Below are 17579 nucleotides of genomic sequence, written 5' to 3' on the forward strand. Positions count from 1 at the left end.
CTGCTTGATTGCACTATTCCTATCTAGATGTCCCGCTATTTCTTCCTTAATGATAGTTTCAAGCATTTTCCCCACTACAGATGTTAAACTAACCGGCCTATAGTTACCTGCCTTTTGCCTGCCCCCTTTTTTAAACAGAGGCGTTACATTAGCTGCTTTCCAATCCGCTGGTACCTCCCCAGAGTCCAGAGAATTTTGGTAGCTTATAACGAATGCATCTGCTATAACTTCCGCCATCTCTTTTAATACCCTGGGATGCATTTCATCAGGACCAGGGGACTTGTCTACCTTGAGTCCCATTAGCCTGTCCAGCACTACCCCCCTAGTGATAGTGATTGTCTCAAGGTCCTCCCTTCCCACATTCTTGTGGCCTGCAAATTTTGGCATGGTTTTTGTGTCTTCAACTGTGAACACCGAAGCAAAATAATTGTTTAAGGTCTCAGCCATTTCCACATTTCCCATTATTAAATCCCCCTTTTCATCTTCTAAGGGACCAACATTTACTTTAGTCACTCTTTTCCGTTTTATATATCTGTAAAAGCTTTTACTATCTGTTTTTATGTTTTGCGCAAGTTTACCTTCGTAATCTATCTTCCCTTTCTTTATTGCTTTTTTAGTCATTCTTTGCTGTTGCTTAAACTTTTCCCAATCCTCTAGTTTCCCACTAACCTTGGCCACCTTATACGCATTGGTCTTTGATTTGATACTTTCCTTTATTTCCTTGGTTATCCACGGCTGGTTATCCCTTCTCTTGCCGCCCTTCTTTTTCACTGGAATATATTTTTGTTGCGCACTATGAAAGAGCTCCTTAAAAGTCCTCCACTGTTCCTCAATTGTGCCACCGTTTAGTCCTTGTTTCCAGTCTACTTTAGCCAACTCTGCCCTCATCCCACTGTAGTCCCCTTTGTTTAAGTATAGTACGTTCGTTTCTGACACAACTTCCTCATCCTTAATCTGTATTACAAATTCAACCATATTGTGATCACTCATTCCGAGAGGATCTTTTACTAGGAGATCATTTATTTTTCCTGTCTCATTACACAGGACCAGATCTAAGATGGCTTGCTCCCTTGTAGGTTCTGTTACATACTGTTCTAAGAAACAATCCCGTATGCATTCTATGAATTCCTCCTCAAGGCTACCCCGTGCGATTTTGATTTGACCAATCGATATGTAGGTTAAAATCCCCCATGATTACTGCCGTTCCTTTTTCACATGCCTCCATTATTCCCTTGATTATTGCCCACCCCACCATGAAGTTATTATTTGGGGGCCTATAAACTACGCCGACCAGTGACTTTTTCCCCTTACTATCTCTAATCTCTACCCACAATGATTCAACATTTTGTTCATTGGAGCCAATATCATCCCTCACAACTGCCCTGATATCATCTTTTATTAACAGAGCTACCCCACCTCCTTTCCCTTCTTGCCTATCTTTCTGAATCGTCAGATACCCCTGTATGTTTAATTCCCAGTCTTGGCCACCTTGCAACCATGTTTCTGTAATGGCCACCAAATCATACCCATTTGTAATGATTTGTGCCGTCAACTCATTTACTTTATTTCGAATGCTGCGTGCATTTAGGTAGTGTGATTTCATCCTAGTTTTTAAACCATGATTTTTAGTTTTGACCCCTCCTGCAGCCCTTTTATATTCAGTGGCCCTTTTTGTTTCTTGCCTTTGGTTTCTCTGCCCTCCACTTTTACTCATCTCTTTTCTGTTTTTTGTTTTTGTCTCCTTTTTGTTTCCCTCTGTCTCCCTGTATTGGTTCCCATCCCCCTGCCATATTAGTTTAACTCCTCCCCAACAGCACTAGCAAACACTTCCCCTAGGACATTGGTTCCGGTCCTGCCCAAGTGCAGACCGTCCAGTTTGTACTGGTCCCACCTCCCCCAGAACCATGAATTTGAATCCCTCCCTGCTGCACCACTGCTCAAGACCTGGAGGCATAAGCTACAGGTTGGAGTTGGCCCTCATCATTACTCTGCTGCAACATGCACCCAACCCCATAGGATGATGCATCACATGTTAAAACCAGTTTCTTACAGGGGTTGTACAAGGTCAGCAGCTTGTTAGAACAAAGCAGATTCCGCGCTCGATTGAAAGCCCGTTCTTGACAGTCCCCCCATAACCATTCACAACCCTTACACAGGAGCACGTGCAGCAGCTCCAACAATGTGCTTAAGTTCGGCACAAAATTCCTGAAGTAGTTCAATAGTCCCAGAAATGATCGCAACTCCGATGTGTTGCCGGGCCTGGGCGCACGACGGATCGCCTCTATTTTGGATTCGGAAGGCCGGATCCCATCTGCGGTAACCCTCCTGCCAAAAAACTCGACCTCTGGGGCGAAAAACACACACTTGGACTTCTTTAGTCACAAGCCTACCCGGTCCAGTCGGCCTCCTCCAGGTTGTGGAGGTGTTCCTCGGTGTCTCGACCCGTGATAAGGATGTCATCTTGGAATACGATTGTTCAGGGATGGATTTAAGCAAGCTTTCCATGTTCCTCTGGAAGATAGCAGCTGCTGAACGAATGCCAAATGGATACCTGTTGTAAACGAATAGCCCCTTGTGCATAGTGATGGTGGTCAGAAGCTTGGATTCTTCAGCCAGTTCCTGAGTCATGTAGGCTGAAGTAAGGTCCAACTTGGTGAACAGCTTGCCGCCTGCCAGCGTGGCAAAAAGATCCTCCGCTCTCGGAAGCGGGCATTGGTCCTGTAGTGACACTCGGTTGATGGTGGCCTTTTAGTCGCCACAAATCCTGACCGAGCCATCCGCTTTAAGGACAGGAACGATGGGGCTTGCCCAGTCACTGAATTCAACAGGCAAAATTATGCCCTCTCTTAGCAGCCTGTCCAACTCACTCTCAATTCTCTCACGCATCACATACGGCATGGCTCTGGCTTTGTGGTGCACTGGTCTGGTGTCTGGGGTGATGCGTATCACTACTTTGGTGCCGTTAAAGGTCCCGACACCTGGTTGAAAAAGTGGCTCGAATTTCTGTACGACATGTGAGCATGAACTTCGCTCCACAGATGAAATAGCGTGCACATCCCCCCATTTCAATGTTCATCTCGGCTAGCCAGCTCCTCCCAAGAGCGCGGGACCATTCCCCGGGACAATCCAGAGTGGCAGCCGGTTCTCCGATCCATTGTGTATGACCACCAAGTTTGCACTGCCTAGTACTGGGATGATCTCTCTGGTGTACGTCCGTAGCTGCGTGTCAATGCGTTCCAGTTTCGGCCTGTTAGCTTTGAGTGGCCATAGTTTTTCAAATTGTTGGGCACTCATAAGTGACTGGCTGGCTCCTGTGTTCAGCTCTATGCGTACTGGGATGCCATTTAATAGGACTTTCATCATCATAGGTGGCGTTTTGGTGTACGAGCTGTGGACGTCTGCCACATGAACCTGCTGGATTTCAGCATCCATAGCTTTGCCCCAAGCATCACCCTGCCTTGCAGACCCCTCGCCTGGTTCCTCTGCCTCATAAACTAGCCTCGCTACGGGCTTTCTGCACATTCTGGCCAGATGTCCACTGAAGTTACAGTTTCTACAGGTAAATTGTTGAAACCTACAGGTTTTCGCAGCATGTCTGCCACCGCACCTCCAGCATGAGCTGAGATTGTTGTGAACAAAGGAACTGTTAACAGACATTCCTCTCTGATTGTCTCTTTGATTACTCCTGAGTACTCTGTTGCTGAGTGTCAATGGTCCCATCCCGGGACGCATTGTCCCTTGTGATGGCATGAATTGCTGATCCTCCTGCCATTGTCTCTGTTGCTGGCCCACCCTAAAGCCTGTTGCTGCCTGGGCTGTGTCGAATTGCCCTTGCCTGCCTGCGGGGTTCTGTGCCTCGTTTACAATGTTAACTCCCTGGTCCATCGCCACATTGGAACTAGGGCTATGCGCGTAAATTATCTTGGTCTCCTCTTCCCCTGCCATGAAGGTCTGAGCTATCAGTGTTGCCCTTTCCAAAGTCAAGTCCTTGGTCTCAATAAGCTTCCTGAAAATCCCGGCATGACCAATGCCCTCAATGAAGAAATCCCTTAACATCTCCCCCCTGCAGGCATCTGTGAACTTACAGAGGCTGGCCAAACGCCAAAGGTTCACAACGAAGTCCAATATGCTTTGTCCCTCCCGACGCCGGTGTGTATAGAACCGGTGCCGGGCCATGTGTACGCTACTCGCCGGTTTGAGGTGCTCACTGATCAGAGTGTTGAACTCTTCAAAGGACTTGTCTGCCAGCTTCTTGGGTGCAAGCAGGTCTTTCATCAGCGCATAAGTCTTGGATCCACAGCTGGTCAGTAGATGCGCCCTCCGTTTGCCAGCCGCTTCCCCTCCCAGCCAGTCCTTCATGACAAAGCTCTGCTGGAGCCTCTCAACGAAATCGTCCCGGTTCTCACCAACACAGTACCGTTCCTCTGTGCTACCAGTGGCCATCCTCGTGGGTCGTTGATTCCCGTTTCTCGTCGCCAAATGTAGTGTCCTTACACCTTACTATAGAATCACACGAGGCATGTACTGCAGACAAGGTCACTATGTGACCTGAACCTTTATTCCCAGGACCAAGAAGTGCCGACCCTGCGAGGGACCTCCCTTTATATACCTTGATGACCAGGTGAGGAGTGTCTCCCACAAGTTCACCCCCTGTGGTCAAGGTGTGTATTACTCAGGTGTATACAGTATACAGTGTTGTTACATAAAGGTTACAAACATGACACTGCCAATGACTCTTATGAGCTCTTTGGTGTAAGTGTGCAGCTTGGTATGAATCGGGCTTAATTTTGGCCTTTGTGCCTTGTTGCCCCACAGTTTCTCAAAAGCCTTCTGGCTCATAATTGACTGACTCACCCCCGTGTCCAATTCCATTGAAACTGGAATGCCGTTTAATTTGACTTTTAACATTATCGGAGGGCTTTTGGTGGTGAAGGTGTGCCCCATACACTTCCTCTTCAGCCTCGGGTTGAGTTGCCTCTCTTACTCGTTCAGTGTGATCCGCGCCGGATCAGTCATCTTCTGCTGACTCTGCCATGTGGTGAGTCGCAGCACGTCTGCACATTCGCTGGAGGTGCCCCATTGTTCCACAGCCCTTGCACACGTAGTGCTTGAATCGACATTAATGGGCTCGATGATTACCCCCGCAGCGCCAACATGGTGTTAATGGATTCGCATTCATGTTCCACGGCGGGCTCTGAGTCATCCTAGGTCCAGCCTCTGCAGACGTGTAGGCCCTGCCATGTACAGTTCTGCCCGCTGAAGGCATTATTTTATGCACAGTACTTGCCGGTGAATTCCGATGCTGCAATGATATCTGTTTAGTGTTATCATTCGTGGACATAAAAGCCTGGGCTATCGTGATGGCCTTGCTCAGATCTAGGGATTTGGCAGACAGCAGTTTGCGAAGAATGATCTTGTGGCCGATTCCAAGCACAAAAAAGTCCCGCAACACTTCCCCCAAAAATCCAGCAAATTCGCACGGTCCAGCAAGGCGTTTTAGGTTGGCGACATAGTTCGCCACGTCCTGGCCCTTGGAGCAGTGGTGCATATAAAAGTGATATCTGGCCATCAAGATGCTCTCTTTCGGCTTGAGGTGTTCCCGAACACAGCTCTTCATATGTCTTCTCCGTTGGTTTCGTCGGTGTTAGCAGATTTTTGATGAGGCCATATATCGTGGACCCGGAAACGGTGAGGAGAATCGCCCTGTGCTTGATCGCGGTTTCTTCCTTTTCCAGCTCGTTGGCCACGAAGTACTGGTCAAGATGCTCAACGAAGGCTTCCCAATCATCACCCTCAACAAATCTCTCAAGAATACCAACGGCAGCCATAACTGCGTGAAAGTTTGTGATCTGTTACTCATCACCAATTGTTACATTTAGAATAACTCCACAAGACTGTACATCTTAAGCTCAAACTGTTGTGCCCTTGGTCTCTATTGTAACTCCAGAGTGAGGAGGCAGCATGGTAAGACTGCCTTTTATACCTGCTTGCCCAGGGTGTGCAGGTGAACCTTGGGTCTCGCAAAGGTGCACCCCCTGGTGGCAAGTCTTACACATTGGTAATGTTTACATACATAACACGCACAATCTAGGCTTATTCTTCAGTGCACTACTAAGGGAGTGCTACACTGTATGAGGTACCATCTTTCAGATGAAACGTTAAACCGAGGACCCGTCTGTCCTCTCTCGTGGAAGTAAGAAAAATATTTGAAGAAGATCAGGATGGTTAACCCATTGTCCTGGACAACATTTATCACTCAACCAACATCACAAAATCAGGTTATATGGTCATTTATCACATTGCTGTTTGTGGGACTTTGCTGTGCGTAAATTGGCTACTGCGCGTACCTACATAACAAGAGTGACTATTCTACAAAAGTACTTCATTGGCTGCGAAGCACCTTGTGACCCTCTGAGATTGTGAAAGGCAATATATAAACAGCAGCTCTTCCTTTCTTCTTTGGCTTTTGGCACATTGATACAAGACAATGGTAACTGCAGAATGTACTGTGCAACTCGATTACCAGGAAATGATGGCAGACAAAGAGGGGGAGGGTTATTGATTTTAGTTTTTGCATTATGACTTGAATTTCCTTCAAGATATTGTCTGAGCTGGGAGTCACGCAAATCCGAGAGTGGTGCCCAGCAGAAAATCTCCTTGTCCTTCACCTAACTTTTCCAATATTGGCAAAAATCCTGAATCTTGGTGTGGAGGGGACATTCCAGTCCATACCGGGACCTATCAGTGTTTCATGTTCGCCATCCAATGTTTTTTTTCTACCTTTGCCACAAAAATATCTATTGGTTGCAAACATGTCTCCTATTCAAAAGGATTCCCTTCATTTCTCTTTTTAAAAAAAGAAAAATTGTGAAATTAGTAATATTGCTTCTGTCCATGGCAAAAATGGAGCTATGGTTACAAAATATACAGTACAGAAACAGGCCATTCACCCTAACAGGTCCATGTCAGTGTTCATGCTCCACATGAATCTCCTCCCACCCCTCTTCATCTAACCCCATCAACATATCCTTCTGTTCCTTTCTCCTTCGTGTGCTTATCTAGCTTCCCCTTAAATGCTATTCACCTCAACTACTCCCTGTGGGAGCAAGTTCCACATTCTAACCATTCTCTGGATAAAGACATTTCTCCTGAATTTCCTATTACATAGAAACATAGAAAATAGGTACAGGAATAGGCCATTTGGCCCTTCGAGCCTGCACCACCATTCAATATGATCATGGCTGATCATGCAACTTCAGTACCCCATTCCTGCTTTCTCTCCATACCGCTTGATCCCTTTAGCCGTAAGGGCCATATCTAACTCCCTTTTGAATATATTTAATGAACTGGCCTCAACAACTTTCTGTTGTAGAAAATTCCACAGGTTTACAATTCTCTGAGTGAAGAAGTTTCTCCTCATCTCGGTCCTAAATGGCTTACCCCTTATCCTTAGACTGTGACCCCTGGTTCTGGACTTCCCCAACATTGGGAACATTCTTCCTGCATCTAACCTGTTCAATCCAGTCAGAATTTTATATGTTTCTATAAGATCCCCTCTCATTCTTCTAAATTCCAATGAATATAAGCCTAGTCGATCCAGTCTTTCTTCATATGTCAGTCCTGCCATCCCGGGAATCAGTCTGGTGAACCTTTGCTGCACTCCCCTGATAGCAAGATTGTCCTTCCTCAGATTAGGAGACCAAAACTGAACACAATATTCAAGGTGTGGCCTCACCAAGGCCCTGAACAACTGCAGTAAGACCTCACTGCTCCTATATGCAAATCCTCTCGCTATGAAGGCCAACATGCCATTTGCCTTCTTCACCGCCTGCTGTACCTGCATGCCAACTTTCAATGACTGATGTACCATGACACCCAGTTCTCGTTGCACTTCCCCTTTTCCTAATCTGTCACAATTCAGATAATATTCTGCCTTCCTGTTTTTGCCACCAAAGTGGATAACCTCACATTTATCTACATTATACTGCATCTGCCATGCATTTGCCCACTCACCTAACCTGTCCAAGTCACCCTGCAGCCTCTTAACATCCTCCTCACAGCTCACACTGCCACCCAGCTTAGTGTCATCTGCACACTTGGAGATATTACATTCAATTCCTTTGTCTAAATCATTAATGTATATTGTAAATAGCTGGGGTCCCAGCACTGAACCTTGCGGTACCCGACTAGTCACTGCCTGCCATTCTGAAAAGGACCCATTTATTCCTACTCTTTGCTTCTTGTCTGCCAACCAGTTCCCTATCCACATCAGTACATTACCCCCAATACCATGTGTTTTAATTTTGCACACCAATCTCTTGTGTGGGACCTTATCAAAAGCCTTTTGAATGTCCAAATACACCACATCCACTGGTTCTCACTTGTCCATTCTACTCGTTACATCCTCAAAAAATTCTAGATTTGTCATGCATGATTTCCCTTTCATAAATCCATGCTGACTTGGACCGATCCTGTCACTGCTTTCCAAATGCGCTGTTATTATATTGAATTTATTACTGGCTGTCTTATATTTATAGCCCCTAGTTCTGGTCTCATTCGCAAGTGGAAACTGTTATGTATGGGGAAAGAGTCAGACTGAACACTGTGAGCTCAAAGTAAAGTGTGACCTTAGTCTTTTATTGCAGGTCTCCAGAGTGCCTCTCCAACCTGTGAGGCCTCGTTAAATACCTGTGCTCCCAAGGGATTATGGGATCCCCTGGGACTCCAGGGGATGAGCCCTCTAGTGGCTGTATAGAGTATATACAAGTTTATATATATAACAGAAACATCTTCTCTATGTCTACCCTATCAAACCTTTTCATAATCTTGAGGACATCTATCAGGTCACCCCTCAGTCTTTTCTCTAGAGAAAAGAGCCCCACTCTGTTCAATCCTTCCTGATAGGTATAACCTTATAGTTTTGGTATCATTCTAGTAAATCTTTTTTTACACCTTCTCCAGTGCCTCTGTATCCTTTTTACAATATGGAGACCAGAACTGTTCACAGTACTGCAAGTGTGGTCTAACCAAGGTTCGAGACAAGTTTAACATAACTTCTCTGCTTTTCAATTTTATCCCTCTAGAAATAAACCCCAGTGCTTTCTTTGCATTTTTGATGTTGTTTTATTTTTTAAGACACTTGCAAAGATACAAAATAGCCAAGACTTACAAAGAAACTTTGAATAGATACTTTTGACATGCAGTGTTGACAGAGAAAACGAAGCCTTTATAGAACAAAGGTATTATTGCACCTTGCTTTCACCTGGAACCCTACTGCGTGTGAAGTTACATTTCTCAAAAGCAGTCTATATTTAGGAAGTATGGTTCCAGTTGGACCACCAGTTGTGGAATGCAGTCAGTCAAGGATGAATGATGCTGATTGTAAAGTTAGATTGATAACCTGGAGTCTCACATTGGATAGCCTTTTGGTGGTAGGAAAATATTTGGGTATACGCCTATCTTGTACGCTGCTGGCTCAGTCTTTTCATTTCCATACTTCCTGATTTTATTATTGTCAATGCGATTTTTCGACTTTTGACACTCGGCTTGGATCCTCTTAACAGGCGGAATGGGAGGCTCATGTGGGAAAAGGTGGCTTTATGCCAGATCCCTGCCCACATTAGCCACTGCTAAACTTTCCAATGTCATTTCTAGAAGATGGTAGAAATGCCCCCCCTAAGTTGGGTGGATATGTATAAACGAGACAGTCATTACACGGTGAGTTATTTTGTTCCATTTTCTGTCATTACTGCTGAGCAGTGATCACATCTGTGTACAATGGTCACCCAGGCTTGCTCGGCGTGAGGAAAAAGGTGGAAGTAAATTTAAAGATCCAAATAAATATTTTAAAGCTTTGTAGAATACGTATTTCCCAACGTTTTTAGATTTTTTTTCTATTTCTGCCAACTATCCTACAGTCTGTCTTTCTGCGGTTTGCTGTTGGTCCCTTCTTCAGTCAAGACACAAATAGCTTTCCTATTGGCGATTCCCCTCCGCCATTACTTCCAGGGAGAAGTGCAGGAGAGGGAATGCAGGGAGTACATGTTGATGAGTTTGGTGGTCTGCAATTTGTCACCAGTCCCTTCCAGATTTTATGGGTTGACTTCATGAGAAAGAATGTGTACCATGTGAATGAGAATAAGTACGAGGCAAACTAATGGGACTAATGGTGGACAAGTCCCCTGGACCTGATGGCCTACATCCTAGGGTCTTAAAAGAGATGGCTGCAGAGATAGCAGATGCATTGGTTGTAATCTACCAAAAAGTCCCTGAATTCTGGAATGTCCCAGCGGACTGGAAAGCAGCAAATGTAACGCCCCTATTTAAGAAAGGAGGGAGAAAGAAAGCAGGAAACTATAGACCAGTTAGCCTAACATTTTGAAAATGCTGGAGCCCATTATGAAGGAAGTAGTAGCAGGACATTTAGAAAACCATAATGCAGTCAAGAAGAGCCAGCATGGTTTTATAAAAGGGAAATCATGTTTGGCAAATTTGCTGGAGTTATTTGAGGATGTAATGAGCAGTGTGGATAAAGGGGAACTAGTAGATGTCGTGTATTTAATTTCCAGAAAGCATTTAATAAGGTGCCACATAAAAGGTTACTGTACAGGATACGAGCTCATGGGGTTGGGGGTAATATATTAACATGGATAGAGGATTGGCTAACTAACAGAAAATAGAGTCGGGATAAATGGATAATTTTCAAGTTATCAAACTGCAACTAGTGGGGTGCCACAGGGATCAGTGCTGGGGCCTCAACTATTTACAATTTATATTAATGCCTTGGATGAAGGGACCGAGTGTAATGTAGCCAAATTTGCTGATGATACAAAGATAGGTGGAAAAGCAAGTTGTGAGGAGGACGCAAAGAATCTACAAAGGGATATAGATAGGCTGAGTGAGTGGGCAAAAATTTGGCAGATGGAGTATAATGTGGCAAAATGTGAGGTTGTCCACTTTGGTAGGGAAAATAAAAAAGCTAATTATTATTTAAATGGGGAGAGATTATAAAATGCTGTGGTACAGAGGGATCTGGGGGTCCTTGTACATGAAACACAAAAAGTTAGCATGCAGGTACAGCAAGTAATTAAGAAGGCAAATGGAATGTTGACTTTTATTACAAGGGGGATGGAGTATAAAGGTAGGGAAGTCCTGCGTACAGTTTTGGTCTCCTTATATAGTTGCATTGGAGGCAGTTCAGAGAAGATTCACAAAGTTGATTGCTGAGATGAAGGGGTTGTCATATGAAGAAAGGTTGAGCAGATTGGGCCTATACATATTGGAGTTTAGAAGACTGAAAGGTGGTCTTATTGAAACGTATAAGATTCTGAGGGGGCTCGACAGGGTAGATGCAGAGAGGATGTTTCCCCTCGTGGGGGAATCTAGAACTAGGGGCATAGTTTCAGAATAAGGGGTCACCCATTTAAAATTGAAATGAGGAGAAAATTTTTTCTCTCCGTGGGTTGTGAATCTTTGGAATTCTCTACCCCAGAGAGCTGTGGAGGTTGGGTTATTGAATATATTTAAGGTGGTGGTAGACAGATTTTTGAACGATAAGGGAGTAGAGAGTTATGGGGAGCGGCCAGGGAAGTGGGGTTAAGGCCAGAATCAGATCAGCCATGATCTTATTGAATGGCGGAGCAGGCTCGAGGGGCCAAATGGCCTACTCCTGCTCCTATTTCTTATGTTCTTATGTTCCTATGACTTGCAGTAAAATCCAGACATTAGCAGGGCTGTGCAACAAGCAGCTACACTCCATGCATACAAATGTGGCAGGACAGGGCTTGCAGCCGCCCAATGGCGCTAATACTAACTCATCTGTATTTTCCAGGTTTAGCTTAATTTGAATATTATGCCCAAACTCTCGGCATCCTAACAATCTTTGGCCCGAGCCCACTTGAGAGTGGAAAATAGTGTGCTTCTGTAGGACTTCCAGGTGTAGGCTGAGGGTATAAAGGATGCGTTACCTCATGCGCATTGCCTATAAGCTATTCCAGCACTTTAATACAGTTGGTTGCACGTGGCAGACATGCAGAGAGCTGTGCATTTTTGGAAGGTGTGGCGGACGTCTCTTAGCAAGGCCAATAAACCTTTTGAGACGTTGAATGGCCGTGTGTGACTAGGCAGAATTGTAACTGACCATCTCCTTCGTTTGTGGCTCTCATTTTCTCTTTTTGCAAGAGGATCTCGCCTCTGAACCTGACCTCCTGAAGCAGCATTTCAACATCAGAATCCACACGTGGGGTCTCTATGCCCACCAGCTGGCCTCTGACAGTTTTACATAAGGACAATTCTTAGCGGGGTATGCCAAACTAAGTTTTTGTGTTGTAGCCCCTTTAAACTGCTGAGGGCCTTTAAATCCTTCGCAGCAGTGCCAAGTGTGAGCTCGTAATTGTAATCTAGTGCTCCTGCTCGGGGCTGCCTGAATGGCAGAGACATTGTAAGCTCATTTCTCTTAGGGCACTGATAGAAGAGACCTTCATCGCATCAGTTTGAGTTGGATTTGCACTCAAAGTCGAGGAGAGAAAGGACAAGTTGGGGTAAGAACATAAGAAATAGGAGGATGAGTAGGCCATACAGACCCTTGAGCCTGCTCCGTCATGCAATAATATCATGGCTGATCTGATCTTGGCCTCAAGTCCACTATCCTGCCAGTTCCCATAACCCTTGACTATATAGTTCAAGAATCTGTCTCTCTCAGCCTTGAATATATTCATTGATTTTGGACGGTTTTTGCTTCCATTGAAGTGTCAGCCGTGGCTCAGTGGGTAGCATGCTCACCTCTGAGTCAGAAGGTTGTGGGTTCAAGTCCCACTCCAAGGACCTGAGCACATGAATCTAGGCTGACACTCCAATGCAGTGCTGAGGGAGTGCTGCACTGTTGGAGGTGCTGTCTTTCAGATGCGACGTTAAACCGAGGCCCCGTCAGCTCTCTCAGGTGAATGTAAAAGATCCCATGGCACTATTTCGAAGAAAAGCAGGGGAGTTATCCCCAGTGTCCTGGCCAATATTTATCCCTCAATCAACATAATGAAAACAGATTATCTGGTCATTATCACATTGCTCTTTGTGGGACCTGGCTGTGCGCAAATTGACTGCCGCGTTTCCCACATTACAACAGTGAATACACTTCAAAAGTACTTCATTGACTGTAAAGTGCTTTGAGACATCCGGTGGTCATGAAAGGTGCTATAGAAATGCAAATCTTTCTTTTAACGGGTGGCCGAGCTGATATTGCACATTCTACACAATAATCCAAAGTTAAAATTACACATAGTGTCACTGTTAACCTGCAGGACCACCTAGTCCCCAAGCTGACTATTCTGTGTTTTATACTATATAACGAGCTATGTGCAGCTTCTTCACACTGTAAGAAGCAACAAAACGTTCGACAATATCGGATTTTAATAATCGTTGTGGAGCTTGGGTGCCTGCAAGGCTCACGGCCCAGAATGTTAAGAAGGAATAATACGAATGATTTAGTAACTAGCTTTAATTGCTTGGAAATGTTCTGGTGGTTCCCGCAATGTATCTCCATCAACTCTCTTTCTCTCCTCATTCTGCCTTTCTTTTTTTCTGCTTTTCTTGAGATAGATTAACATTTTTCTGGCTTTCCTTCCTTGCTGCTGTGATTCCCTTCTGCTGGGAGTTTCTTTAACCTCTGCTTTGACAAATACAGAAGGTAAGTGCAAAGCTATTCAAGTATAAATTGTGGTAAGGGATGAGAATAATATGCAATATTATGCCACATAAAAGCTTAAAGGCTGCATTTCTTATCAAATAATAGGCATAACCCAGTGTGTGCAATAATGTTTTTCGTATTTGCCTTCAGCAATAGCACACTATGGGTTACCTCTATAAACACCACCACTCAACATATTAAAGAGCCAATGTGGAGTGCAATGTGTAGCACATGACAAAATTATGCAGCAGTCGTTTGATACCCAAATTTGTTCTGCGATTAACTTGTGAAATAGTTTCCTTATTCTTGCTGGAGTGTATTGCCTCAGATACAGAACTTAGGCCTAGAAATTCGGGTCGTTTGCGATTCCCATTAGCGTCCCCGCGGAACTTTAGCAGCGGCGGTAACCCATAGCGCCCGCTCCGCCGGCGATGACAACGTCATCACCGTGCACGGTGCCCCGCGATGCCAGCGACAGCTTCAGGGGACGTGAACCTGGCTGCAGGCCACTCGCGGGGCACTAGTTAAAGGGGAGGTGGCGGCCATGTTAAAAACATTATGCCGATTTTCTTCAACGCCCCATTCGTGCCGTGGTTGCGGGGTCCGTGCTGCGATCGTTCAGCCCGGCACTCTGCTTGAGTTGCCGGCTGTTGGCACGGCACGGCACCCCCATTCCCCAGTGGTCCATGGAGGCTCAGTTCTTACCTGCAGAGTTTAAAGAGGGGGGCCCAAGCTACAATGAAGAGCCCCTCCAACCCGGCAGCGCGACGCGACCCACTGCGTAGCACTGTGTCCCGCTCCCGACCCCTCCGCCGCACTACCGCCCCAGAAAGGACGTGGAGCACGTTATTTTGCACTCCACTTCCTTTCGGGGACTGTAACCCCAATTTTTTGAACCGGGCGCGACTTCTACGCCTGCCGCAAAATGTCCCGCCTCCCGATGTTACCGCCCCCAATCGGGGTACAATGCAATTTCTACCCGTAAGTGTTTCCGTTTAGAATTAAACTGACGAGGATCTAACTCTGAAATCATCAGTAAGACACTGGAACATTTATTAACAACATTGAATGATGAGAACAACACAAAATTCATATTGGGATTCCTATTCGTGCACTCCACAAAATGTATAACAATTGAGAATTCTGATTGTAAACCTCATCTAATTATTACATTTTTGAAATTGCAGCCAGTACAAGTGTGTAATAACTGATAATCACTACAAACGGTAGTTAAATTTGAAGGCTTAAGGGCCAGATTATACTTTGCAAGTGCCAACCCTGAATAGTGATTTCCCCACAGACTATAGTGCTGATGCTGTAAAGCAGCACACTAAACAAGCAGTTTACCTTAAATTAGGAACCATATCATTTCTGATCATCCAGGCGGCAGTCTAATAGAAACTGGGGCTCAGGGAATTGCCCCCATACGTTTTCTGCTGTACTTGTACTGTTTCTCCCTTACTTTTCTCATCTTTCCTCCCCATCTCTTCTATGTGCTGGGATATTATATAACAAATTCCAGAAGCCTTCTGGTGCACTATCCAAGTGGTCGTTCTCCAAGGTGGTCATGTTCCTTAGGCTGTTCATCCACGGAAGGCATCACAGCTGAGACCAATCTCGTCCTCACTTTATGTCCTCTTCGATGGACTTTTCAGCAAAGGTCACCGGATAGCAATCAATAGAAACACTGGTTAAGTTTTGACATGAAACCGATTGCAAGACTATTACTACCTCCTGAGCTGAGATCAATGAACTTAGTACAGACTGGAGACTGAATTTGGGACCTATCTGCTCTTTATGGCCCTGTATCACACCATGTGCTGCACTTATCCACTGACCCATTAGAAACTCGTAAAGGATCTCAGATTGTATTTTTCCACAGGAGCAAAAAAAACAGGGATGAAAACTTGTCCCATAAGCAACACTGCAGAACACTATTTTGGAACAGTGTGGTGACGGTCTCTGGACAACTCAAAATACAAAATAAATGTAAATACCTTTATTTGCCAGTAATATCATTTTAGGTGTGGTGGGGGAGGGGGGCGGGGGCGGGGCTAGTGGGGGTGGGTGGGGGGGGGCAGAGAATAGCTGCAATCACACAAGGGGGTATGTTTTTCATCACTCATGTGTGTAAAGTGGAAAACTAATTATGCTCACATCAATTCTTTTCACTAACATAGTAACTGGAGGAAAATATCGCACAAGGTTTCTAAGGCCATCATTCTTCCCGACTGCTGCTGCCAAGTTCCAGTAACAGTGTGTGAAAGTGAAAGTAGACCAGCAAAATAGTCATAAACGAATGTAAATTTCATGCCGCCAATTAGAATAAGTGCTGAGCTCCATAGCTTGATTTTCAGGAATTAAATTGAGTCTAAAATCTGTTACCACATGATTATAGAAACATAGAAAATAGGTACAGAGGTAGGCCATTCGGCCCTTCGAGCCTGCACCACTGTTCAATATGATCATGGCTGATAATGCAACTTCAGTACCCCATTCCTACTTTCTCTCCATACCCTTTGATCCCTTTGGCCATAAGGGTCACATCTAACTACCTTTTGAATATATCTAATGAACTGGCCTCAACAACTTTCGGTGGTAGAGAATTCCACAGGTTCACAATTCTCTGAGTGAAGAAGTTTCTCCTTATCTCGGTCCTAAATGGCTTACCCCTGATCCTTAGACTGTGACCCCTGGTTCTGGACTTCCCCAACATCGGGAACATTCTTCCTGCATCTAACCTGTCCAATCCCGTCAGAATTTTATATGTTTCTATGAGATCCCCTCTCATTCTTCTAAATTCCAGTGAATATAAGCCTAGTCGATCCAGTCTTTCTTCATATGTCAGTCCTGCCATCCCGGGAATCAGTCTGGTGAACCTTCGCTGCACTCCCTCAATAGCAAGAATGTCCTTCCTCAGATTAGGAGACCAAAACTGTACACAATATTTAAGGTGTTGCCTCACCAAGGCCCTGTACAACTGCAGTAAGACCTCCCTGCTCCTATACTCAAATCCTCTGGCTATGAAGGCCAACATGCCATTTGCCTTCTTCACCGCCTGCTGTACCTGCGTGACAACCTTCAATGACTGATGTACCATGACACCCAGGTCTCGTTGCACCTGTCCTTTTCCTAATCTGTCACCATTCAGATAATATTCTGCCTTCCTGTTTTTGCCACCAAAGTGGATAAGCTCACATTTATCCACATTATACTGCATCTGTCATGCATTTGCCCACTCACCTAACCTGTCCAAGTCACCCTGCAGCCTCTTAGCATCCTCCTCACAGCTCACACTGCCACCCAGCTTAGTGTCATCTGCAAACTTGGAGATATTACATTCAATTCCTTCAGCTAAATCATTAATGTATATTGTGACATTAAAAACAATCCTTTTGATGATTTGCTCTAACATTATGCTTCTACTTCTTATAGGTGTCCTTCGTGGCTCACATTGCAGGCGGCCTAGCTGGGATGACCATTGGCTACGTGGTTTTCAGCTGCTACGACCAGAAGCTCTTAAAGGATCCCAGATTTTGGGCTTCAATTTTGGCCTATGTTGCCTGCGTAGTGTTTGCCATCATATTCAACATCTTCCTGTCTCCTGCTGCTTAAACAATAGGGGGGGGGGGGGGCGGGGGAATGGATTGGTCATAATGCTTTTTAAATGTACAGCAATGCTGACAGAGAATGACGAAAAGCACATCATAGCACCTGAAGGCCAGTTGGAACAATCAGTTCCCACAACCTGCTCAAAATCGCACAATGCCAGTAACTTACTCTTAGCACCTTCCCATTGCCGTTATTTGTACATTTAGCTTCACTTTTATTAATCACCATCACATAGCAACTGGTGTTTTGAATTGAATTTGGAGAAAGAGAATGAGTAGAGAAATGA

General features: G+C 45.0%; 1 protein-coding gene across 1 annotated transcript in view; it reads left to right on the plus strand.

The window, feature by feature from the left end:
* The window catches only part of rhbdl2 (rhomboid, veinlet-like 2 (Drosophila)), a 93779-nt gene extending 76483 nt beyond the window's left edge, over positions 1-17296 (plus strand). The window contains exon 8 of the mRNA XM_070898487.1: positions 17117-17296. Coding sequence (XP_070754588.1) covers positions 17117-17296 — 180 coding nt within the window. The remainder of the gene's footprint in view (positions 1-17116) is intronic.
* Positions 17297-17579: the final 283 nt, after the last annotated feature.

Source organism: Pristiophorus japonicus, chromosome 14 (assembly GCF_044704955.1).
Source record: "Pristiophorus japonicus isolate sPriJap1 chromosome 14, sPriJap1.hap1, whole genome shotgun sequence".
NCBI classification, from domain to species: domain Eukaryota; kingdom Metazoa; phylum Chordata; class Chondrichthyes; family Pristiophoridae; genus Pristiophorus; species Pristiophorus japonicus.